This window comes from Zophobas morio, unplaced genomic scaffold, assembly GCF_036711695.1.
Source record: "Zophobas morio isolate AGI-343-1 ecotype UQ-CSIRO unplaced genomic scaffold, CSIRO_AGI_Zmor_V1 ptg000030l, whole genome shotgun sequence".
NCBI classification, from domain to species: domain Eukaryota; kingdom Metazoa; phylum Arthropoda; class Insecta; order Coleoptera; family Tenebrionidae; genus Zophobas; species Zophobas morio.
In genome coordinates, this window is record NW_026972135.1 from 17,274,458 (window position 1) to 17,299,976 (window position 25,519).

The 25,519-nt window shown below is 33.1% G+C and overlaps 3 protein-coding genes across 3 annotated transcripts; 1 reads left to right on the forward strand and 2 right to left on the reverse strand.

Annotated features, from left to right (window-relative positions):
• The first annotated feature begins 27 nt into the window (after window positions 1-27).
• Window positions 28-5,734, forward strand: LOC135138328 (SWI/SNF-related matrix-associated actin-dependent regulator of chromatin subfamily B member 1). The gene is made up of 4 exons (XM_064068280.1): window positions 28-398; window positions 453-760; window positions 807-1,018; window positions 5,250-5,734. The coding sequence occupies exons 1-4, from the start codon at window positions 37-39 to the stop codon at window positions 5,571-5,573; spliced, it is 1,206 nt and encodes a 401-aa protein (XP_063924350.1). The 5' UTR covers window positions 28-36; the 3' UTR covers window positions 5,574-5,734.
• Window positions 5,615-21,746, reverse strand: LOC135138330 (putative tricarboxylate transport protein, mitochondrial). The gene is made up of 3 exons (XM_064068282.1): window positions 21,660-21,746; window positions 14,183-14,342; window positions 5,615-6,661 (listed from the first exon to the last, which is right to left on the reverse strand). Exons 2-3 carry the CDS (start codon window positions 14,286-14,288, stop codon window positions 5,826-5,828), a joined length of 942 nt encoding a protein of 313 aa, XP_063924352.1. The 5' UTR covers window positions 14,289-14,342; window positions 21,660-21,746; the 3' UTR covers window positions 5,615-5,825.
• Window positions 15,133-21,732, reverse strand: LOC135138329 (putative tricarboxylate transport protein, mitochondrial). The gene is made up of 3 exons (XM_064068281.1): window positions 21,660-21,732; window positions 16,130-16,263; window positions 15,133-16,063 (listed from the first exon to the last, which is right to left on the reverse strand). Exons 2-3 carry the CDS (start codon window positions 16,236-16,238, stop codon window positions 15,228-15,230), a joined length of 945 nt encoding a protein of 314 aa, XP_063924351.1. The 5' UTR covers window positions 16,239-16,263; window positions 21,660-21,732; the 3' UTR covers window positions 15,133-15,227.
• Window positions 21,747-25,519: the final 3,773 nt, after the last annotated feature.

The window sequence follows — 25,519 nt, forward strand, 5'->3', positions numbered from 1 at the left end:
GGGATTTTCGTTTATTTTTTTATAGGACTGATTGAAATGACAAGTGACAGAACACAAAACATAACCTGGAAACGTAGACGCCGATTGATCAAAATCCAACAGTCGACAAAAAAGAATCGAATTGCAATGGCAGTTCGAACGTTTGGCGAAAAACCCATAACATTTCAACTAGAAGAGAATGGCGAGTATTACTGTGTGGGATCCGAAGTCGGCAACTATCTACGCCTCTTCAGGGGGTCACTCTACAAGAAGTACCCTGGCATGTTCAGACGCTCGATCACCAACGAGGAACGAAAACGCTTAATCGAACTAGGGTTAAGTCAGCACGTTTTGGCCAGTAGCGTATCTTTACTTCGGGCTGCAGAAGTCGAAGATATCATTGAAGGCAACGATGAAAAGTAAGCACACTGAACCACCTAGACTTTTCTTAAGTTTTTCTATTGTCTTGCCAGGTACAAAGCAGTGTCCGTGCATACCTCAGACCCCCCAATGCCGCGTGAAAGCAAGTCAAAAAAGTCAATGCAATGGGTACCATCTTTACCTAACTCGAGTCATTTAGATGCTGTACCACAAGCAACCCCCATTAATAGAAACCGCGTAGCTGCGAAGAAAGTGCGCACTTTTCCACTGTGTTTTGACGACACAGATCCAGACCTTAATGCCCAAAATGCTTGCCAAGGTGAACTGCTGGTCCCAATCAGACTAGATATGGAAATTGAGGGGCAGAAGTTGAGAGACACTTTCACCTGGAATAAAAACGGTACTTGGTGGTTTTTGCTGGAGAAAAAATAATTTTTGTTTTGTAGAGAGTTTGATCACCCCAGAACAATTTGCTGAAGTTTTGTGTGATGACCTGGATCTGAACCCTCTAACTTTTGTGCCAGCAATTGCCCAAGCTATCAAACAGCAGTTGGACGCGTTTCCTGCTGAGCCTTCTGGAATTATAGAGGATGGGTCTGATCAAAGGGTTATTATCAAGTTAAATATTCATGTTGGCAACACTTCTTTGGTTGATCAGGTCAGTATGAAGAAGAAGCGTTTGTGAAGTGTGTCTAGTTGCGGCCCCGCGTGCTGAATGCAAAATCGGAAGCGTAATTTCGTGCGCAACGCGCACGCGTAAAAAACATCCACACCCTTTTCGATGTGGTAGTGAGACTGTATGTTTTCAGCATGTCTAGCGGCATTAGACGCTCTAAGGCACAATGTAGATAATAAAAATTCAAAACTTGTTTTCAAATTATGGAAATTGTAAAACAAATTATGAATAAAAATGCTGAACGAAAATAAGCAAAATCTAAACAAGTAAACATGAAGTCCTAGAAAATATTGAAAATAAATAATAACTATTTTTTTTAAGTTTGGTGAATTGGAAATCTTAAAATTCGTAGTATTTTATACCAAGACTAATTCATTTTACCTTATAATTTTAAAATATACCCTCAACTATTTTTTTTTATTGGTAAAATTTCTCCGCTGCAGTAGCTTCAGCGAAGTTCTTACAGTATTTTTCGTTCATTTATTGTATTTTAACACTTTTAGAACTTCTGGATTCTTATAATTGTAAAGTTTCTAGATTTTTGACACTTTAACACCAGCTTAATACTTTCAAGATACCTTGTTGAACAATTTATCTATTTTCTCACCAACGGCTTAGCAGATTTGTCCACGATTCCATTAGATAATCACGTTGAAAATCATTAACAATATTAATATTAGTCATTAGAAAGAAGAGAGGGTGGGTGGGCGGGGCTACTGCTTGGTTAAAGACTGTAGAAAAAAGTGAAACTTAATCCCGCCCACTTCCTTTCTTCGTTTCACTGATTTATTTTTTTTACTGTAAAATGGGAATTGAATTCGATTTTGACAAGCTGTAGAATCTAGGATTTAAAACAAAGTCACTTTCAAACGTTCTGATTTTTTTTTCATTTCAAAATTTCAACCATTTTTGAAATTTTTAGGAGCTACAGGTTATGTGTTGTTTGCTGCCCATTTAAAGTTTTCGAATTTCTATTATTAAAAAATATTTTGAAAATTGTAAGTCGTTAAAATTTTTTCCATTTTTGGATGTTCTGAATTTTCTAGGAGTCTTTACAAAATTTCAGACATTTTTGCAATTTTTGGATACAATGGAGTTTTCAAATTGTCATTCTTTAATAGATTGGTGCTGTTTTAAATTTTTATAATTTTTGAATTATTAGAATTTTTTAAGTTTTCGAAATTTTTGGAGTTGTTTAAATCTCTGGAAATGCTAAAAATATTAATTTTTATAATGTAATAATAATTTTTAAAGGTTTTTGAATTTTCTAGTTTATTGAGAGTTGTCGAAATTTTTTAATTTCCAAAGACTTACGATTTCGCTATTTACGACCCTCTTAAAGATTGTAGAATTCTATTATTTTTTAATATTTTGAAATTTTTAAATTATCAGAATTTTTGACACTTGGAAGTTCTGAGTTTTCTAGAATTTGTAGAAATTTTCAAAATTTCAAGCTTATTGTTTACAATTTTTGGAGTTTCTGAAGTTATAAGTTAGAATTTTTTCCATTTTTGGAAGTTCTGAATTTTCTAAGAATTTTTTCAAAATTTCACATTTTTGCAATTTTTGGAATCAATGGAGTTTTCAAATTGTCATACTTTAATAGATTGGTGCTGTTTTAAATTTTTATGTTTTTGAGTTACAGATTAGAACTATGAAGGTTCAGTTTTGTAATTTTTATAATTTCTGAATTATTATTAGAATTTTTTTAATTTTCGAAATTTTTGGAATTGTTTAAATCTGTGGAAATTCTAAAAATATTAATTTTTTGGTAATTATTGGCATTGTGAAGTATCTGCAATTGATAGACTCTTTAAAGCTTTTTGAATTTTTTTAGTTTATTGAATTTTAGGAATTGTCGAAATTTTTTAATTTTTGGAATTTTTGACACTTTTGGAATTTTGAAGTTTCTAAATTTTTTAACGCTTTTGGAAGTTCTGAGTTTTCTAAAATTTCTAGAAATTTTCAAAATTTCAAGCTTATAGTTTACAATGTTTGGAGTTTCTGAAGTTCCCCTATTCGATAGATTTTTGTAAATTTTCGGAATATTTGAAATTTTAAAATTCTTAGAAAGTTTGACACTTTGGGAACTTTAGAATTTTAAAATTTCCATTCTTTAGTGGATTTTTGCAATTATTAAATTTTTATAATGTCTGAATTATTATAACTTTTGTAATTATCACAATTTTGTACTCCTATTTGTTTAAATCTCTGAAATTACTGAAAATATTAACCTTTATATAATTTTGCCATTATGAAGTATCTGGAATTTGTAGAATCTTTATAGTTTTCAGAATTTTCTAATTTTTAGAATTTTTGAAATTTCAAAGACTGACAAATATTTTACCATTAACGCCCCTTTTATAGTTTGAAATTTCAAAATTGTTACAAATTTTGACACTTTTGGAACGTCTGGATTTTTAGAATTGTAAAGATTCTAGATTGTTGACACTTTAACACCAGCTTAATACTTCCTATCTATTCTCTCACCAACGGCTTAGCAGATTTATCTAAGATTCTATAAGATAATCACTTTGAAAATAATTAACAATATTAAGAGTAGTCATTAGAAAGAAGAGAGGGTGGGTGGGCGGGGCTACTGCGTAGTCGAAGACTGTAGAAAAAGTTAAACTTCACCCTATCCACTTCTTTCTGTATTTCACGGATTTATTTTATTACTGTAAAATGGGATTGAGTACGATTTTGACAAGCAGTAGAATGTAAGATTTAAAACAAAGTCACTTTCAGACGTTCTGAATTTTTTGGATTTTTTTATTTCAAAATTTCAACCATTTTTGAAATTTTTAGGAGTTACAGGTTATGGGCTCTTTGCTGCCCATTTAAAATTTTCGAATTTTTATTATTAAACAATATTTTGAAAATTGTAAGTTGTTAGAATTTTTTTCATTTTTGGAAGTTCTGCGTTTTCTAGGAGTTTTTACAAAATTTCGGACATTTTTGCAATTTTTGCAATCAATGGAGTTTTCAAATTGTCATTCTTTAATAGATTGGTGCTGTTTTAACTTTTTATGTTTTTTGAGTTACATATTACAACTAGGAGGGTTAAATTTTTTAATTTTTATAATTTCTGAATTATTAGAATGTTTTAAGTTTTCGAAATTCTTGGAATTGTTGAAATCTCTGGAAATTCTAAAAATATTAACTTTTTTGTAATTATTGGCATTATAAAGTATCTGCAATTGGTAGAATCTTTGAGGGTTTTTGAATTTTATAGTTTATTGACTTACAGTTTTGCTATTTACGACCCTCTTGGAGATGGTAAAATTCTATTTTTAAAAAGTACATATTTTGAAATTTTTAAATTCTTAGAATTTTTGACACTTGGAACTTCAGAATTTTAAAATTTCTAAATTTTTGACTCTATAAGTTCTGAATTTCCTAAGTTCTTTAGAAAGATTAAAAATTTTTATTATTTTTGGAGTCCATGGATTTTTCAAATTACTATTCTTTAGTGGATTTTTGCAGTTAAATCTCTGGAATTACTGAAAATATTAACCTTTATATAATTTTGGCATTATGAAGTATCTGGAATTTGTAGAATCTTTAGAGTTTTCAGTATTTTCTAATTGATAGAATTTTTGAAATTTCCAAGACGGACAAATATTTTACCATTTGCGCCCCTTTTATAGTTTGAAATTATATAATTGTTTTGACACTTCTGGAACTTTTGGATTCTTAGAATTGTAAAGATTCTAGATTTTTGACACCAGCGTAATACTTTATTAGATACTTTGTTGAACAATTTATCTATTTTCTATAAGATAATAACGTTGTCAATTGTCAATGATTAACAATATTAAGAGTAGTCATTAGAAAGAAGGAGGGGTGGGTGGGCGGGCCAACTGCTTGCTTATACGACTCTAGAAAAAAGCTAAACTTAGCCCCGCCCACCTCCTTTTTCTATTTCGCTGAGTTATTTTATTTAGTCAAAAGTTTTGTAGAAAGAACTATGAAACACAGGCCCGAAATTACATTTTCAAGCTCATTTTGTTAACCCTGCAGAACACTTGAATGTTTTACCATTTACGACAGTCAAATAATAATCACTGTGAAATCACAAATCGAATATCATTGTAGCAGTTGCCATTGCTCCCCTTTTAATTGTTTTTATTTTTGTCTAAACGATGTTACACTATTTTGTCCTCATAGTGGGAAGACGGGAACAGATTGAATATTTTTAAAATTAAAATAGGTGGAGTGGGACATGTCTGAGAAGCAAAACAATCCAGAAGAGTTTGCTCTTACTCTATGTTCCGAGCTTGGTTTGGGTGGCGAGTTTGTGACGGCAATTGCTTACTCAATACGGGGACAACTATCCTGGCACCAAAGAACCTACGCTTACAGTGAAGCCCCTTTACCTACCGTGGAAGTTCCATTCAGAACACCCAGCGAAAGCGACCAGTGGGCCCCATTCCTGGAAACTTTAACCGACGCCGAAATGGAAAAGAAAATCAGAGATCAAGACAGAAACACCAGAAGGATCCGAAGATTGGCAAATACTACTCCCGGCTGGTAAATTTCAACCAGGTTGGTAGTATTCATGTTAGAGTGAAAGCATAAACCAATAAATGCATTTTATATTTATGATAAAACATAACGAGATAAAATCTAGAACAAAAACCATATACAATTGGGAATGTACAGACCAATATCAAAAATAAATAGCAAAATAATTTACAGGCTCTTCCTGGAATGCTTTTTGTACCTAAAAAATCCTATAAAATTTCACTTGTACACAATATAAATCCCATCCCGACGAAAATCAAAATCAAGGCCATGCTTTGTTGAAAATTTCCATGATCGAATCGTAGATCACAAACGTAATGGCAACATCCAAACAAACCCGACTCAGCCTTGGCACTGTCCCTTTATAAAACGCGGCAGGTCCTTCGTTCTTCCATACTTTGACAGCACAATCAACCATATTTTTGTACAAATGTGCTTCTAATCCTTGCATTCTCGTCTTGACCACATCAATGGGAGTATTTCCGAACACAGAAGCAGCTCCTGCTAGAGCCCCGAACGCTCCAACTGCAGCTGTAGGAACATGAGCTTTAGGGTCGCCACCGCGGTACCAATCTTTACACGTTTCCATAACGAAGAAACGTATGGCTTGATTCGAGCCCTGTTTTAATATCGTAGGCATGAGCCCTTTGTAGATGCCTCCGACGCCTTGCTCTTTAATAATAAGACCGACGCCATGCAGGAAACCCTTAAAACGGGGATTGGCGCTGCGTCTGTCATTGATGAATTTCACTTTGATGGTTTCCATAGGCGTCACTGCGAAAATTGCTTCGTTCACACCAGCACCTAGACCGCATAGTAGGCGTTGGTAAGGCCCCAGATTGCCCTTGTCGTCGACGGCGAATTTCTTCAGGTGTTCGAAAGTGCCAAATCGGACGGCACTTTTTGGAATCGAGCCGTAGAGGAGGACGCTGAGGCCGCGATAAAGGCCGAAGAAACCGTGCCTCTTGACGGTTTTTTTCACACAGTCGCCTATGCCATCGTACTGTTTTCGGGTGCCCTTTTCGTCGAGTTGCAACTGGGTCTTAACGTACTCAGTGGGGTAGGTGATGCAGATTTCTATGCCTCCAGTTATGCCCCCTTGAACAAATTGCATTTAACAATCATTTTTGTTTAATATTTAGATTTTAATTATAAAGGACCCACTCGTTTTTAAGTTTCCGGATTTGCGAGATTAAAAATGTTGGAGTTTGAACTTTGAAGTAGCTTGTGACGTCACAAAACAAATCAGTTTTAAATTTTTAAACGGCTGGCTACGTTCTGAGCGAATTAGTTATATACTTATGATTTCATTTCGCCTTTGGACTCATTTGTAATGTGTATTTTCCATTTCTGAACATTTCGACATATAATAATAAGTAAATAAAACCTTATAATATTGATTTACAAAAAGGTATAGTAGTATAGCAGTATTGTTATACTTTAAATTAAATTATATTAAATTACATATTTAGAGTCGGTTTACACAAGCTCAATTAAATATGTGTTTGCGACTAAATTTTTAATACGGCATTAAACTAACACGTGACCGACTCTATGCCAATCAGGCGTCGCAGAACGTCTCATTAAATGTGTGATTAATTTAATAGATACTGCCGCAAGTAATTAGACTTTAGAATATTTATCTAAGGGAGTTGTTGGTTATTCATTCTGAATTTAAATCTCGCAGTTGTTGTGTCTAGTTCCAGTAGTTTGTACTTTTTCTAAAACATGTTTCGGCCTTGGGAAAATCATTTTAGAGAACGGCAACATCTATCTTTGGATACAAAAAAAATGATTTCAATGTTTACTCAGGATTAATTTAAAAAAAACTGTGCCGCTCGGATAAAAGTGACAAGTGAATTAACCCAAGTTTCATATACCACTGTGCAAAAAATTATACAAAACCCTAATTTTGAAAAACGAAGCCGACCGAACACAGAATTTTCAAAAATCGATGTAAATTTGGACGCAGATATTAAGAATACCATATACCAATCCTACAAACGCAACATTGTTCCAACAATGAAAAATGCGATGGAAGAATTAGCAAAAAAAGGTTGTCAGATTAAATACTAAGAAGAAAATTTCGAAAATCTGAGAAATGTAGGTTTCTGTTACAAGGGAATAAATCAAAGGCTCGCTCTACTGAAAAGACTTCGATTCGAATTTATAACGAAAATTCGTCAGTACCGAACAGAAGCCAAACATATTATACAGGGTGATTTTTTTAACCCGAAACTTTCAAATATCTTGAAAAATATGCATTCTGCGAAAAAATATTTAGAATGAAAATTTCAGCATTCCGTGGGGGTGTTTAAATTAGTCCCCCTGTCATACTCCTTAAAAGTGGGGCGGGGGGTAACTTTGAAATCTTAAATAGGAACAACCTACTTTTTAGTGCAGATTCGGATTCTACGACTAAAAATACGTACAATTTGTCTGAAACATTTTTTTCGGTTCATGATCATATTTTGCACATTTTGGGTAGAATTTATTCGGCAAAATTTTGAGCAGACGTCATTAATTTTTTGGAGCGGATAAGTAAATTATATTTTGATTAAAAATTTATCATGCCTATCATAATCTTAAAACATCTGCAAGATTTCAAAGCATTCGATTTTGCAGATTCAAAATTAAATTGCAAAATGTTGTTTTATGATTTTGATTTTTTTTCCAAAAATCTGGACGTTTCGGATAAAAACTCAACACGGAATCATAAACTACATGTGTTGGACTAAGTTATTTTATACAATTTACAAATACAGAATATAGCTGAAGCCGGATCTGCACTGGGTGGCAAGATATTGAGACAAATCCTTGATTTATGACGCTAGGCTTGGGCCGATAACCAACCGCACAAAAGGAATTATAACATCCCATTATTAAGTTTAGTGGGGCCATATAACCTTGTAGTATTTGAGACACTATACTATGACGTTATTATACCTTGCATATTTTTTGCGAATATTTGAATGTTTAGTGAAAAAACTGAAAACGGATTCCTACACTACAAGTAAAGGAGTATATTTTTGTATAACATTTAAATCATTTTAAAATACTGATTATTGAAATGACATCATCAAATTGTCTGTGGGGATGAGTAGCCAATTTTGGTTAGCATTTAACCATCTGCATGATATTTGTAGTATACATACAAGATTTGACAACAATCAGTCCAGCAGTTTCGGGGATTACGTGTCGAACAAAAATGAATAGACACCAGGCAGACAGACAGACAGACGGAAACGGCAGACTACTTTTTTCGTACTGTAGGGGTCATGAAACGTCGAGAAAACATAAAAGTGGTCATTCGTCCGATGGACTTGATTACTATCTCGAGCGTACGCTAAAGAAGTAAACATGGAAAAAATTAATAACAAACGAAATAAACATGATATGAACATGAAATATGAACAAAGTGAAATCCAAATACCTAAAAGTTAAAACAAAAACCCTAAGTTTACCCTTTGGTAGCTCAAATTGTATGGAAAAAATATTTCTATTGTAAATTTGTACATGGAACTTGGTATTAATACTCTTCAACACAAATAATGAAACATTATTTCAGATTTTTTCCACCCCTAATGAGATGAAAGGTTGTGACAAAGTTTGTATAAGGAAAAATATTTTTATGGCGATTTTTACTTAAAACTTACGAGTAGTAATAATGGTCTTCAACTACGCCAGCGAAACCATGTTCAGTATATTTATACAAAAGCATGATAAATTCCCTTCTTTATTCCAAATTTAATCCATTTAGTGACAAATTGATCTGAGGTGGTTTAGACAGGACTTTCCTCAGCTCGTAAATACAATCGAACAAACACAATTTGGAAAAAATTATAAAATCTGATGTGGAAAAATTTTGGTTAGCGTTTTATCTCCCACACAATATTCCTATACTGCGTACGGTGAGAGATTGAGTGATAGAAAAGTCACTAAATCTACGCAAAGAAAAGTGTACCATCCGCGCGAAATTTGAAATTTCAAAATCATTCTAATCTTAAGCGCTACAAAACATAAGTTTTCCATTACTCGAGAATTTTTGTGGTGTCTCTTAATTACACTGTGTTGTTCAAAGAATACTATGTACGAGTATATTAAGAAAAAAAGAAGCCAAAAATTAAGACCCACCCATATCCATCCCAAGATTCCCAAGCAAACTTGTGATCAATTTTTCATTCGTTGTCAGACCGAAGGGCGGCGCCTAATTGCAAAATTCATATTTCCTTACAAAAATTCACCCTTTTAAACGTGTTTTAGGTTTCTAAGAATAAAAAAAATCATCACAATTGAGATAGGGTGGGTGGGCGGCCGTTGTTTATATTTTGTATTTTTTTCTTAATATACATAGTATTCTTTGAACAACACGATCCTCAAAGACATGTTTTTAATTTCTTGTAAAGAAATAATATTTTGCACTTAAGCTCCACCCCTTTTTCACGACGAATAAAAAAAATCATTACAATTGAGATAGGGCGGGTGGGCGGGCTTACATATTGTTTTTTTTTTGTTTTGATATATGTAGACTTCTTTTCACAACATGAAACTTAAAACATGTTTAAAATGGAAAATTTGTATAAGGAAATATCGATTTTGCAATTAGGCTCCGCCTTATAATTGCAAAATCCATATTTTCTTGCAAAAATGGACCATTTTAACCGTTCTCTAAAGTTTGTTGTTGTGAAAAGATGGCTATATTAAGAGAAAAGGCAAAATATAAGAACTTGCTAAGGTAACACTGATTTTGGGTAATGAGATATCCTCTAATAAAAATTAAGGGCGGGTGGCAGGAAGAGTGGTCGGGGTTAGCACTAGCTAAGATTAGACTGATTTTGCCAAATGACATATCGTTTAAAAAATAAGGGTGGGTGGGCGGGGCTTGTACTTGCCAAAATAAGACTGATTTTGGCAGATGACTTGCTCTTCTAACAAAATAAAGGGTGGGTGCGCGGGGCTAGTACTTGCTAAGATAACACTGATTTTGGGTAATGAGATATCCTCTAATGAAAATTAAGGGCGGGTGGGCCAGCTAGTTTTTGCCAAAATAAAACTGATCTTGACAAATGACCTACTCTCTAAGAAAATAAAGGAAGAGTGGTCGGGGTCAGCACTAGCTAAGATTAAGGAATGTTCATTTTATAAAGCGGACACTGAAAAATTGCTACTAATTCGAGTACTTTGGGCTAATTTAATTTTTTTTTTTATAAACATGTTTAACAATGTTATATGAAACAATTATTCTTATTCTCTAATCAATTATATTCAGAAACTATCAAATTTTCTAACTATTGCGCGAATACCGCGAATCACTCTTTGCACAGGTTTGTTTGTGATTTTCTTCGTAGCAGGAGGCCACATTTTTTTAAATTCTCCAAGTCATGATGTTGTTCGGCCATCCTTTCTTAACACTGCTTTCATATTTGCCTATTATCGCTCAAGTGGACGAAGCTCAGGACAGTTGGGTGGTTTATCTTCCTTTTTTAAAAACTGTACATTATTGGCATTAAGAAGCTCCTGAGTGGCACCAGCATAGTGAACCGAAGCCAAATCTGGCCAAAACGATGGAGGGTTATGATGTTTGCGATAAACAGGCGATAATCGCGTTTTTATACATTCTTTCCTGTAATCATCGCCCCCAATTGTTCCAATCGTAAAAAAAAAACTAAAACTTTTTAACCCACAGAAACAAATGGCTTGCCACACTAAGACTTTTTTCCCAAACTTTTCAATTTTTTTTGTTTTCATGTCATCGAGGACATCTTCCCCTACGACTGCATTATAAAACTGGGAGCCGGGTAGTGTATTGCAATCCATTTTAACCTTCGTTTCGTTGTCCATCAAAACACAACGATTTTTGTTCCTGACCAAAATTGTTTATAACTTACCGTTTTTTTTTTGAAACTGTATGCGCTGCTTTTCGCTTCTTTTTGGGATTTTTTGCTTTAATACGTTCTACTGTTATTCTGAGTCTTTATATTTTGTACAGTACCTACGGTAATACCTTGCTTCTTCGGTATTTCCCGCACAGACATACATTTCGTTAATTTTAGCAGCTTAATGATGTTTTTCTCAATATTTTCGTTAAGCGGGCCTTTTCTCGGTCTGGATTTGAGCAAATCTTCTAAAGTATTAAACTCCCCAAACTTTTTGATTATTTGGAACACTGCTGATTTTGAACATTTAGTTATTTTAGCCAGTTCCCCCAACGGAAATTTTTCGTAGCATCACTTTTGCAAAAATAATTTTCTTGTCCCAATGGCGATTCGCTTCATTTTAAAAAGAAATAACGTTATTTTGAAAACAAAAATGGCATTTAATAGATATAATTTAAAGCTTTCATATACAAAAACTAGAATAATTTAGCTTAAAAATTAGAAAATTGGCGTTACTTTAAAGGTGTCCGTTTAATAAAATGAACACTCCTTAGACTGATTTTGCCAAATGACATATCCTTTAAAAAAATAAGGGTGGGTGGGCGGGGCTTGTACTTGCCAAAATAAGACAGATTTTGGCAGATGACTTGCTCTTCTAACAAAATAAAGGGTGGGTGCGCGGGGCTAGTACTTGCTAAGTATAATTCTTACTTTTAGGTCTTCAATTCTATCCACACTATTGTTTAAAAATAGCGTTTTCCAAAGTCGAGAACAAGAAATAATCTTTAACAATTTTCTGACAAGTGTTAAAGAACGTTCGAAACTGCCACAAATGATGAAAATGCCTTTAATGTACTCTTAGACGCAACAGAAAATCCCAAAACTTCAATGCAACAATTAGCGCTGAATCACAAAGCTAGTAGAAAATCAATTCAAACAATAACGAAAAACGAAAATTCACCCACACAAAATCCATTTGTTACAAGAGCTAAACGAAGACGATTTTGAACGTAGAGTTGAATTTACCGAAATTATTATGAACAGAATATCAACAATAACACGAAAATTTTATCAACAGGATTTTGTTTTCTGATGAACCTACTTTTTGTTTAAATTTATTAAATGTGTTAAAAATTGTAGCACAATCATACTTTCTTTCTGGCTGAAATGGCAAAATAAATTACATACTTTAAATAAGAATAAAGAAAAAAGAAAGATGACATAGTTACCTTTGAAAATAATTTTAATTTGTCAAAAATTTACCATTTTGAATATGCTTTTAGTTTCTTGTTATGAAAAGAAGATTATATATATTAAAAAAAAAGACTAAATATTAACCCCGCCCACTCGCCCTATTGCAGTTGTGATGATTTTTATTTAGCTTTAATTGCAAAATCCATATTTCTGTACAAAAATTTACCATTTTTAACATGTTTCAAGTTTCTTGTAATGAAAAGAAGATTACATATATTAAAAAAAAACAAGGCTAAATATAATTTTTGCCCGTAATGTCCTCTTAGACGCAACAGAAAATTACAAAACGTCAGTGCAAGTGCAAGGTCTTTTTTTATTAATGGGAATTTCAATTCGGGGAGATACTTAAGGCCTTTGCGGGAACGTATAGTGCTTAGACTTAGAGAATTGTTTCACAATCACCAAAATTACAAATACAAACACAAATGATTTCCGAGTAGAAATTGAAGGATGGTCAAGTGATCATAAGTATAAAAGTTGACAACAATCGATCCGGTAATTTCGGAGATTATCTGTCGCACAGACGACAGACAGATGGAAAAGCAAAATCTATTTTTTCAAGAGAAAAGTCGAGAAAACATGAAAGTAGACATTGGTCCGATGGACGAATATTACAATACTTTCTTAGTTTACACTCTGGAAGTAAAAATAGGTGAGTAAGCAATGAATCAATGCGATAGCAACTGAAATTATTTACTTTTCACATGACACTCCCATTTTTTTTTGCTCATTTTTATAATTTTCCGGAAAAACATTAGAAAATAGAGGAATTTAAATGTAACTTTTCTAATATTATCACTGATACCATTATTGTACAAATAGAAGAAAAATCGACAAATATCTTTAATATTATTTCCAATTTCTAATTATTCACTAATATAAAAGCTTTAGAAAAACACGAACTATAAAATTAGTGAAGAACTTCTATAAAACTAAGAACTAAGAACTAATTTCAAATGAAGACGATGTAACTTGCACCCAAGGCATTTTGCAATACATTTAAAATAATAATTATAACGAACTCCTTCCAACTATATAAACGTACTTTTAGCAAATTATTAGGCATCGAGGAAGAAATTTAAAAAAAATTTAAATTGTTATGTAATAATGTAGCAAGAAAGTCATGTGTTTGATAATTAGGTATATAAATATTATGACAATATATGCGGCTTGAAACAAATTTTCTTCCTTATCTGCACGAAGCGTGTTTCGAAATTCTCATTAAACATTTTTTTTATTATTGAGAATTTTGAAATTGCGGGGCACAAAATATAAAGACATACTTTTTCCAATTAAATTTCTAAAACATGCAAGAAAAATACAAAACGTTACTTTAAAAAAGTCTGCTTAGATTCTCCTCATAGGAGCATTTCCCCCCAAAGAACTGTTAGTACAAAAGTGTATTTTTTTTAATTGTTGTTTATTTGTAAAATAGTTTTTTCCGTCTACTTTGAGTGGGTTCCCTTAACTACATTAAAACAAGACTTACCTGCAATAATGCCCTTTAGACCTTGTCCCCCGGCTGCGGCGGCCGCCCCCGTATCCTTCATCCAAGGCCGCGGAAAGGGGTTGAAATTTTGTCCATTCCGCTGCATTGTGGAATGTAGAAGTTTTTGAACGACCTTCGGTGAAATGGATTTGGAAAGACACTGCGATAATCAAAGGTTGTGCGAGGATTACATTGAGTGACCTCATGGTTTATCTTCTTATCAATTATGTCACGATCACAACTAACAACATATGAGAGAGAAGCGATGGACGATAGGATGATGCCAGGACCAGGAAATAATTAAAAATTAAATTCATGTTTAAGCAAGAGTAAATATCTTAAGTCAGGTAAGTTTAGTAATTGCTCTTTTTTTTAATTAGGCTTTTGTGTTAGACAAAGATAGTATTTTTTATGGTGTAAATTTAGATTATTGGCAGATTGTTATGTTAATGTTAGGTTATCTACTTGGAAATAAAGTTGTTATTGCAGTAATGATACAACTGAGCCTTAGAATTAGTTTCGAAATTTTGAGGCTAAACGGAGAAAATATACAAAATGGAGGACAGGAGAAGACGGGATTTGAAGGAGAGTCATAACCTGGAAGTAGGGCTACCAAAACAAGGATGAATCAAAAATCAAATACAGTGCATTATTAATCTTTTGACCTTTTTTGAAAATATTATCTTTTAAGGTCAGCAACACCAAATTTGTGTCAGGTTGTACGAGAAATGTTTTGCACAAACATTGTTTGAAAAATGCTTGCAACTCTGTTGCCATGTAAACGAAAGTACTGGTAAATGACATTTTTTTATAGATTTTCCATTGTACAATTTGTAACATAGTATGTCTAATGAGTTGAAGAAAACACAATCAGAATGAATCGATTTTATACATTTTATATTTTTAATAAAACATAACAAAATAAACAAAATCGAGAAACAAAAATCACACACGACTGGGAATATACAAATCAGTAGATTCATAATTTACCGACAACTAGTGAAATTCGCTGTCAGAAAATTCTTCCAAAATATCCCATTGGAAATCAACGCCACAGCATATTAAAAAGATCCATGATCGAATCATAAATCATAAAAGTGATCGCTACATCCATACAGACCCGTCCCAATCTTGGCACCGTCCCTTTATAAAACGCAGCAGGTCCCTCATTCTTCCAAACTTTCACGATACAATCCAGCGTTCCTTTGTACAAATGCGCTTCTAACCCTTGCAAGCGCGTCTTAACCACATCGATTGGCGTATTTCCGAACACCGATGCAGCTCCTGCTATGGCTCCAAAGACTCCAACTACAGGTTTAGGAACATTTGCGTTAGGATCTCCACCACGATACCAGTCTTTAAAAGTTTCCATGACGAAGAAACGTATGGCTTGATTTGAGCCCTGTTTTATTATCGTAGGCACGACCCCTTTGTAGACACCCCCGATGCCCTGCTCTTTGATAATAAGCCCTACGCCATGAATGAAGCCCTTAAAACGTGGATTAGGACTTCGTCTGTCGTTAATGAATTTCACTTTGATCGTTTCCATAGGCGTCACCGCGAAAATCGCCTCGTTCACACCCGCGCCTAAACCACAGAAAAATCGCTGATACGGCCCTAAATTGCCTCTCTCATCGACGGCTAATTTCTTCAGATTTTCGAAAGTGCCAAATCGAACAGCGGCCTTCGGAACCGAACCGTAAATAAGGACGCTGAGGCCGCGATAAAGGCCGAAGAATCCGTGTTTCTTGACGGTTTTTTTCACACAGTCGATTATGCCGTCGTATTGCTTTCGATCCCCTTTCTCGTCGAGTTGCAACTGAGTTTTAACGTATTCAGTTGGGTAGGTGATGCAGACTTCTATTCCTCCGGTTAGACCCCCTTAAAAATGATTTTTTGATAAATGAAGTTCGAATATGAATTTAATTACGGTGGAAGAGGGTTTACCGGCAACGACGCCTTTTAAGCCTTTGCCTCCGCTGGCGGCCGCTGCTCCTGTGTCCTTCATCCATGGCCTCGGAAAGGGGTTGAAATTTCGTCGGTTCGGTGGTTGCATTTTTGAATTTGAAGGTTTCCGCTGGCTTTCGGGGAGTGATGAAACGAGATTATAATTATAATAATGGGGTAATGGGTGTTGTTTACAGTGGAAACACGATGCGGATAATAATACGCTCTACACACTAATTAAGTAACTACAAATTAACAACAATACTTAACTAAATAACTATACTGAAATATACACACTTTAATAAGGACAATAAAATAAGTGAACACAAGTTAATGTGAAAGACTATCATAATTTTCAAAACAAAGTGTCTTTCCGAAAATCATCCAACAGTAAAAAAATATTCAAATAAGCCATGGAATAACCCCCTGAATTTGTGCCGTATGTTTAGCAAACAGGCTGCATAAAATATCTAAATTAACACTATTATTAAATAAATTCAAATAAACGCCTATAGAAATAAAAACTTGTATGGATTGTTAAAGTACAGGTAAAAAACCATGCTATGCGTATGTTGCAAGTGAATGTTTCATAATAAAATTTTGTAATGGCGTCATGAAATATGAATCCATTGATAAACGAATTTGCAGATTCAATTAAATTGTAAAATGTGTTGTAATACCGGGTGTCGTAAAAAAATCTTTATGATGTAGATTACGAAAAAAACGTAATTTTATAAAAATAAAATTGGCAACACTGCACGCATCTAATGTGTGAATACCTCCGACTTACTTTCTGATTGCTTAGTAAAATAACGATGGTGACTGAAATCCACCTTTTATTTTTTTAGGACAATAACCATAACAACCAGTAGTCATTTATCGGTGTGCATTATTATTAGTAAAACAAGCTGTTGTTTTTTAATAAATAAACGAAAAAAAACATTTAATAAGACATTTATAAATCATAAACAAAAACAAAACCAACAAAAGAAAAAACCATTAAAGTATAACCAACCAAACACTAGAGAAGATGTTCAAAATTCCTGTCTTGTGCATGTAAGTGAGCTCGTAATGTTTCCAAATTTTGATCATTTTTTGTAAAAGTTAGTCATCAGTACTTGCTAAGATAAAACTGATTTTGGCAATGACATACTTTCTAAGAAAAGAGAGGGTGGGCGGGGCTAGTAACTGTCAAGATAAGACTCATTTTGGCAAATAACATACCCTCCTAGGGAAGAGAGGGCGGGTGGGTGGGTGGGGCTAGTAGCTTATGATAAGACTGATTTTGGCAAATGACATACCCTCTAAGAAAAGAGAGGGTGGGTGGGTGGGTGGGCAGGGCTAGTAGCTGTCAAGATAGCTAGTATCTGCTAAAATCAGTTTTATCGTAGCAGTTACTAGCCCCGCCCACCCACCCTCTTTTTTTCTTAATGAATGTCATTTGCCAAAATCAGCCTTGTCTTAGGAGATACCAGCCCCGCCCACCCACCCTCTCGTTTCTTAGAAGGTATGTCATTTGCCAAAATCGATCTTATTTTAAGAAGTGCTAACCCCGCCCACTCGCTCTCTTTTTTCTTAGAGGGATCTCATTAGCCAAAATCAGTCTTTTATCTTAGCAGTTACTAGCTAGTATAAGACTGATTTTGGCAAATGAGATACCTTCTAAGAAAAGAGAGGGTGGGTGGGCGGGGCGAATACCTGCTAGGATAAAACTGATTTTGGCAATGAGATACCCTCTAAGAAAAGAAAGGGCGGGTGGGTGGGGCCAGTACCTGTTAAGCCTGATTTTGGCAAATGACATATTCTCTAAGAAAATAGAGGGCGGGCGGCTGGGGCTAGTACCTGTTAAGATGATACTGATTTTAGCAAATGACGTATCCTCTACGAAATTTAATTAAATTATTATAAGAAAAGACATTAGAGGCTCCAAAGCATTTTCAAATTCTTTCCAAACAGGAATACCTAGAATCTCAAGATTGTTTTAATTTTTTCAAAGAAAAAAACGAGGGCCCAAAATTAATTCAAAAACAGGTCCGGTCAGAATTTTCCAAAAATAGAACACCAAGTCCTCCACAATTGTTTTAAATAATTTAAAAAATATCCATGGGCTGCCAAAATAATACACTTATCCGAAAATAAAACACCAGGGCACCTAAAATTAACTGTGAACATTTTAAACGTAAGGTTTTTAAAACTGACAATTTTTGATACGAAGGACATATACAGTATGTCCCCGGATTGAGTTCACAAGAGGAAAATAAACTGTATTTTCCATTTTACAAAAAAATGACATAGGAATAACATGTTTTGCTTAACTCAAAACGAATAAATCTGCAATTAAAATTTTAATATTATCATGCTGTGTCCTTAAAATCGAAAAAACTAAAAGGAACGAAGAACTTAGAAATATGAAAAAATTAATTTAAGAGTACAGACCAGGAATATTGAAGTTTTAATTGAATTTATTCGTTTTGAATTAAGCAAAAAATGTTATTCCTATACCATTTTTTTGTAAAATAGAAAATACAGTTTTTTTTCCTCTTGTAAACTCAATCCGGGGACATACTGTATATCAGTTTGGGTTTGGACAGATGCATTGTAATATTAATAAATAAAGTATTGTATTATTGTTATTCTTGAATAGTGATTTATATAATCAATAAAATAACGAAACACTTTAATCACGTCTGTCGTATGTAATAACAGAGGTGCGACTGAAGATTGAACTGAAAATAATAATTTATGGTACTCGTAATTTAAGACAAATAGCGATAACACTTACCAACCTGTAGACGTGAGAGTAAAACAGAAACCAAACTAAAAGATATTTTCTATGAATTGTGATAACCGGATCACAATGCCGACGACCCAGACTTTTTTATTGCTCCGCTTATTGAATAAAACACTACATTTTATTTTGATTTTCGATGTTGTAATTCACATTTGGTTAATTATAACTTGTCTAGATCTAGCGGACGCTCAACATCCCCTAGCCTCCCCCTAGCTACGGCCTTGTCTAGGGATTATGAAATATCGAGAAAATATGAAAGTACCAAATTGCCCGATGGACTCAATTACTGTACATCCTTGGGTTATCCTCGATAAAAAAAAAACAACTTGAAGGTGTTTATGTATGAAATTAGCTTGATTTGAATGAGTTCGTCCCCTCAAAACAGGATCAAAACTATGAAGTAATAAGCTACAATCGACAAAATGTTCTAAATATCATTATTATAATTGTTATTAAACAAAGACGTTTGTATTTTCACATTTTCGAGGAAATAGGGTAACTCGTTCTTAATTTGATTTATAAAAAACATGAATGCAATGATGAATCACAAGTAAAAACTCACCATATTTTGCACATTTTGGGTAGAATTTATTCGGCAAAATTTGAGCTAACGTCATCAATTTTTTGGGGGGAATAAACAGATGATTAGACAAATTTTGGTTAGCGTTTTACCATCTACATGATATTCCTAATAAGTATAAATACAAAATTTGACAACAATCGACCCAGTATTTTCGGAGATTATCTGTCTAATAAAAATCCCGACGGCAGACAAACGGACAGACGGACAGACAGACGGAAACGGGAGACCTATTTCTTCGCACTCTAGGGGTCATGAAAAGTTGAGAAAACGTAAAAGTATAGAGTCGGCCGACGGACTCGATTACAATATTTCCTTTGCTTACCCCCAGGAAGTAAAAAGGAATCAGAAGTAAAAAGTCCAAATTGCAAATATCTACTTACGAAAATTAAAGAAAACTCCCAAACTCAAAGGTAGAAAGTGAAAAAAGTGGTAAAGACGTCAGAAAATAAAATTAAAGGAACAGGGAAAGGAAATGGAAGAAAGTGGAAAAAGGACGCTGATGGAAAATTGCTGAAAAATAGTGAAAAGTAAATCAGAAATAGAGGAAAGCTGACATCTTTTTTTTATGAAGTATTAGAACATGCAGAAGAGAACATAGTTAGCACAGGACGGTCCCAAGTAGAAAGTAAAAGTGCAATAAAATAATTTACCGAAAATCTACAGATTTCATTTAAAATTTTGAACCTAATACATTTTATGAAGTCATGGTCTATTTTATAAAAATCAGCCTTACCTTGGCAAGTACTAGCCCCGCCCACCCGCCCTTTATTTTCTTCTAGTGTATTATGCCATTTGGCAATTTCAGTCTTTTCTTGGCAAGTACTAGCCCCGCCCACCCGCCCTTTATTTTCTTAGAGAGGTCATCTGCCAAAATCAGTCTTATCTAGATGAAGATATTTTTTAATTTTATAGTACAAAATTTTTTACAATAACTAATCTTGTAAAAAAGCTTAAATTACAACAGCAAATAAAACAAACTATACTTAAACATAAGTATGTCTTAATTTAATTTAAGGAAGCGATAAATAAGCACGATACAGCTTATCTAGTAAATCAGTGTTCTAAAGCTATGTTATTTTCACTACAAACAACAACCTTTCTAAAGTTTAACAACATAGATATAATTTTTCACATCAGTTATAGACCTTTCAGAAGTCTCCAAACAGCGAGGTATCTACTTGTTACATATAGTTAAGCTAAAAAAATAGAATGTAAGAAATCCACAAAATAATTCATATAATCAACATCATGTTATATTTAACCACTTTTACAGATTTTCACAATAACAATCAATAGAAATCTTAATCAAAACATGTGACAATCATGACGAATGAAAATATAAAAAACGCACACCACGTTATCACAAAGTTCACCCGAAATAAGACCAGTATCACACGATAATATCACAACTGTTATCCCACTGGCACTATCACTAGTAAACACCAAAATGCGAAAAAGTGCTCCAAGAAAATGTTATTTGGGAATATTTAATTACACCACTCTTAATTTTATCAAAATTATCAGCAGGTTTTTTTCTCTTTAAAAAAAAACAGTGATAATTTTTTTCAAAACTTTCAATGCAGCTGTGTAGTTCCCATTCAAAAGAAATTCCGCCGTTTGTTTATGTTTGTTATCATTTTATCATTTGTATAGTACGACTTTGAACCCCACTTGTAAAATGTATTAGTTGCATCTCCTACCAGACAGTCAAAGATTACACTAGGTAAATTCGGTGACCTCATAATTTATCGTCGCATCAAACAGATGACGAGTGATGATAACCGCTGAATGCGCCGGGACGGACCCTCTCGTAATTGATTAAACTTCGAATTTGAAATGGGCGCGGTCTGTGACGCAACAACACGTGAGATCGACTACCAACCGCAAAAAGTGAAAGTGGCCTAATTATTTGATTTTTTCGTATTAATTTTTTATCGAATAACTTGGAATGAGGTTTTTTCAGATTTTTGATTTTACGTTTTTCCGGGAGTTTTGTTTTGTTTGGGGTAATGCTAGGAAGGTTATGGTTTCCGATTTTACGAGAAACGTTTATTTATCGAGGAAGACGATGAAAGCAGAATGAAAGGTATCCCGATACTGCGATTATAGACGTCATTCTTAATCTGGTTCGTGGTGTTACGATAAGACTCACTTACCTTGATATGCGGAACGTGATTATCACTAATAAAAAAATAAATATTTATGTAAACATGACGTGACAGTTGTCAAAACTGAAATTTGACAGTTGGTAGGATTTGACGTTTGTGGGGGCGTGGTTAGCAGGTGGTTTTCCGGAAAAATGTTCCTGTATCTAAATTTAAACTAGATAGACCGTTCCGGAAATCCGGAGTTTCTTTAAAATATATTTGATAACCTCACAGTATCACTAAATGCAATAGGCTGTTTTTTTCATGTCAGCTGGAAAACTCCCTCAGAAAAACTGTACTACTTTTCCCCCTGTATTTCCTATGTTTCGGACTTGTATACAGTTTTTCCTAGCTAAAGATTATAAATTATAAAAATTAGGTAACTATCTTACCTGTGGGTCACTGTCCTAACAACTTGGAAGGACACCGTGAGTTTGACATAAAAATTTTAAAATGTAGATACTCTTCCAAGTTATCAGCGTACAAAAAGTCATAAGAGCAGTATAAAAACAACCGTACTTTAATACAAATAATACATATTTTAAACCTATGAGAATTATAGTAAACAATTATCCTAAAAAATCACTTACTTTGATTAAGCTTAATTTAATTTTGATAGCGAAAGTATGACACCACTTAAAAAATTACTCCATTTTGAAGTCTGAAGTCTCCAGAAAAAATATTTATTCAAGGTCTTCAGTGTTGTACTTTATTTTCCTATAGATTGTTTAATTTTGATTTTTATTTTATTAAATAAACGCCATTTAATAGGATTATTTTTAAAATTTGGGTTACAATATTTTGTGGAAAGATAACTAAAGCATGCGCTTTGTTATGGTATAAATGAAATTGAATCTTAGTATACAGAGTAGTTATAAAAAAATAAATTAATACAGTTTTCGAATATCGAAATTTTTATTTTTCAAATAGAATGTATTTTATTACTGCATCTTATCCTATTTTTAAATTTTCTTTCATTTTTGTTACATTCAAAGTCAATATTTATTGCATTTTTGGAGTTTTTCGATTTTGTCGACTTTTTTTGTCGGAAATCAAATATAGTAAAAGCAGATTATGTCGAGGAAGTTGTCTCTTATTTCCGACAAAAAGTCGACAATGTTTTTGATACAATTTATAGAGTTGCTGAAAACAGTGGTAAAAATTGCCTTCTGAAATTTCCTTAAATAATTGAGATATTAATTTTCAAAAATACGCTATGAAAAATTTCACCAAAATTTTAAAAAGAAGATGAAAAAAACTGTTAAAAAAATACTTGCTAAGATAGGACTTATTTTGGCAAATAATATACCCTCTAAGAAAATAGAGAATGAATGGGCGCAGCCAGTACTTCCTAAGATAATACTGATTTTGGAAAATGATATATTCTTTAAGAAAATACCTAAGGGGGGGGGGGGTAGTAGTTAATTTTGGCAGATGACATATCCTCTAAGAAAATAAAGAGAGCGGGTGGTGGAGTTACATTCAAAATGTTATAACAATCAAGTACGTACTAATCAATATAAATATTTGAATACCACAAATTTAGGTACACAGAAAAAAAGAAGTCGCCATTGAAGTGATTGGGGTAATACACTAATTATTACCATGGCGTGGCGTCAAATTTAATTAATAATTACTGATGAACAGGACCAAAATCTGTATCGGGAATCAAAACCGTAGATCACGGTTATGGGATCGATGGCTCTGATCAAGACGATCGAGCTCTCCTCAGATTCCGAGGTAACGTGATGTTGCAGGATTCACGGAGAACTGGCATTAAAATTCCCCCTACTAATACTGCTGCAATTGAGTTCAACTAGTTCATTTAATTATTGTTGATTAAAAAAGTTCGACGCAAGTTAAGTTGAGAAACGTAGCACGATATCGGGATAAGTACCAGAATTACCAGGAAGCAAGCAAGTAATAAATATTTAACACAATCGAGAATTTTAAACAACAAAGAATATGTATGATGTTAAGTTATGTGTTACTTGATAATTCAAGTTACTGATTAAGGGGGAACGCTAGACGAGAGACAAGTTTGAATTGGGCGCCATTTGTTGCCTTAAACGCAACCAGCAATTCTTCTTTAAATTTTCCTGACGCGCTGGGATAGACAGCTACCGGACGTGGGTCATAAAAATATCGTAAGCCGATAATGCAGATTTATGATAATTTATGACAGGCGGCCCACAACATAACTTCAGCACAGAATAATCATTTCTCGTATTCTTTTGACATATTAATTTTAATATTCGAGATAATTATTATATTATTCAAACACAATTTAGACACTGTAGAGCAAACAAGGCTTATCAAGCCCCTCTATAAGCTTATTCGCCTAAATGTATTATTAATACCGTTTTCAAATTACACCAAAATTGAAAAATCTATAAATCGAGAAATGGAACAATCTAAAAGTTAAACAATTTAAAAATCGAAGAATTGGAAAACCAAAAAATCTAAACCGAGAACTTGAAAAATCGAATAATCGAGAAATCAAAACATCAAGGAAAACAAAAAAATTAACGGAAAATCTAGAACTTAAAAATTGAAAAATTAAAATACTTATCGAAAAATTGAAAAACCGAGAAATCGAAACATCAAAAAATGGAAAAATTGAAGAACCGAAACATTGCAAAATCGCAGAACTGAAATACTGAAAAACTGAAAAATGAAAGGAAAATTGAAAAATCGAAAAAGTGAAAAAATTCAAAACTGAAATCTTGAAAAACTGAAAAATGGAAAGAAAATTGAAGAATCGGAAAAGTGAAAAAATACAAAATTGAAACATTGAAAAATCCAGAAATCGAAAAATTGAAAAATCACAATTGAAGAAAGAATTGAAAAATCAAAAAATAGAGAAATGGGAAAATCAAAAAATCAGTTAATCGAAAAATTAAGAAACGTCAAAAATTGAAAACTGAAAAATAAAAAAATTTAAAAATCGTAAGAGTGAAATATCGTAAAGTTAATAAATTAAAAAACTGAAAATTTTTGAAAAAAAAATCATATCAAAAACTAAAATTTAAAAAATCGAGAAATTGAACAATCAAAAAATCAAAACATTGAAATCCCAGTAAGTTGATAAATAGGAAAATTTAAAAAACAAAAATTTTAAAAATCCAAGAATTGAGCAACAAAAAAAATCTAAGCCTGAAAACTCAGAAAATTGAATGATCGAGACCAAAAAATCTAAAATTTAAAATTTCGACAAATTGAAAAATCATGGAACTGGAAAACCGAAAAGTCGAGATAGTGAGAAATCTAAAAACCTAAAACTTTAAAAACTGAAAAATTAGAATATCGAAAAATTTAAAAACCGAGAAAACACAATGTCAAAAATTTGAAAAATTAAAGAAACGAAATATGGCAAAATTCCAAAGCTGAAATATTGAAAAACCTAAAAATGGAAGGAAAATTAAAGAATCGAAACAGTTAAAAAAACCCAAACTGAAACATTGAAAAATTGAGAAATGGAAAAATGGGAAAATCAAAAAAATTGGTCTAAAGAGTTTAGACAGTACTTCCCTCGCTATCGGAAACGTGACGACTGCATGCCTATTATGTTTTTTTTTCACATTAGATTTCAAAGCATTCGGTTTTGTAGTTCCTGATTAAATCAATAAAAGAAATTTTCGCATTCATTAAATTTTTTGAGTCACCCTGTATATGCATATCCAAAAAATATGAATGGAATGATAAATTACAAGAAGAGACTCATCATATTTTGTAAATTTTAAATAGGATTATACGGCAAACTTTTGAGCTGACGTCATCAATTTTTTGGAGGGGATAAGCAAATATATTTTGACCAAAAATTTATTATGCGCTTTATAACTTTAAAACATTTGCAAAATTTCAAAGCA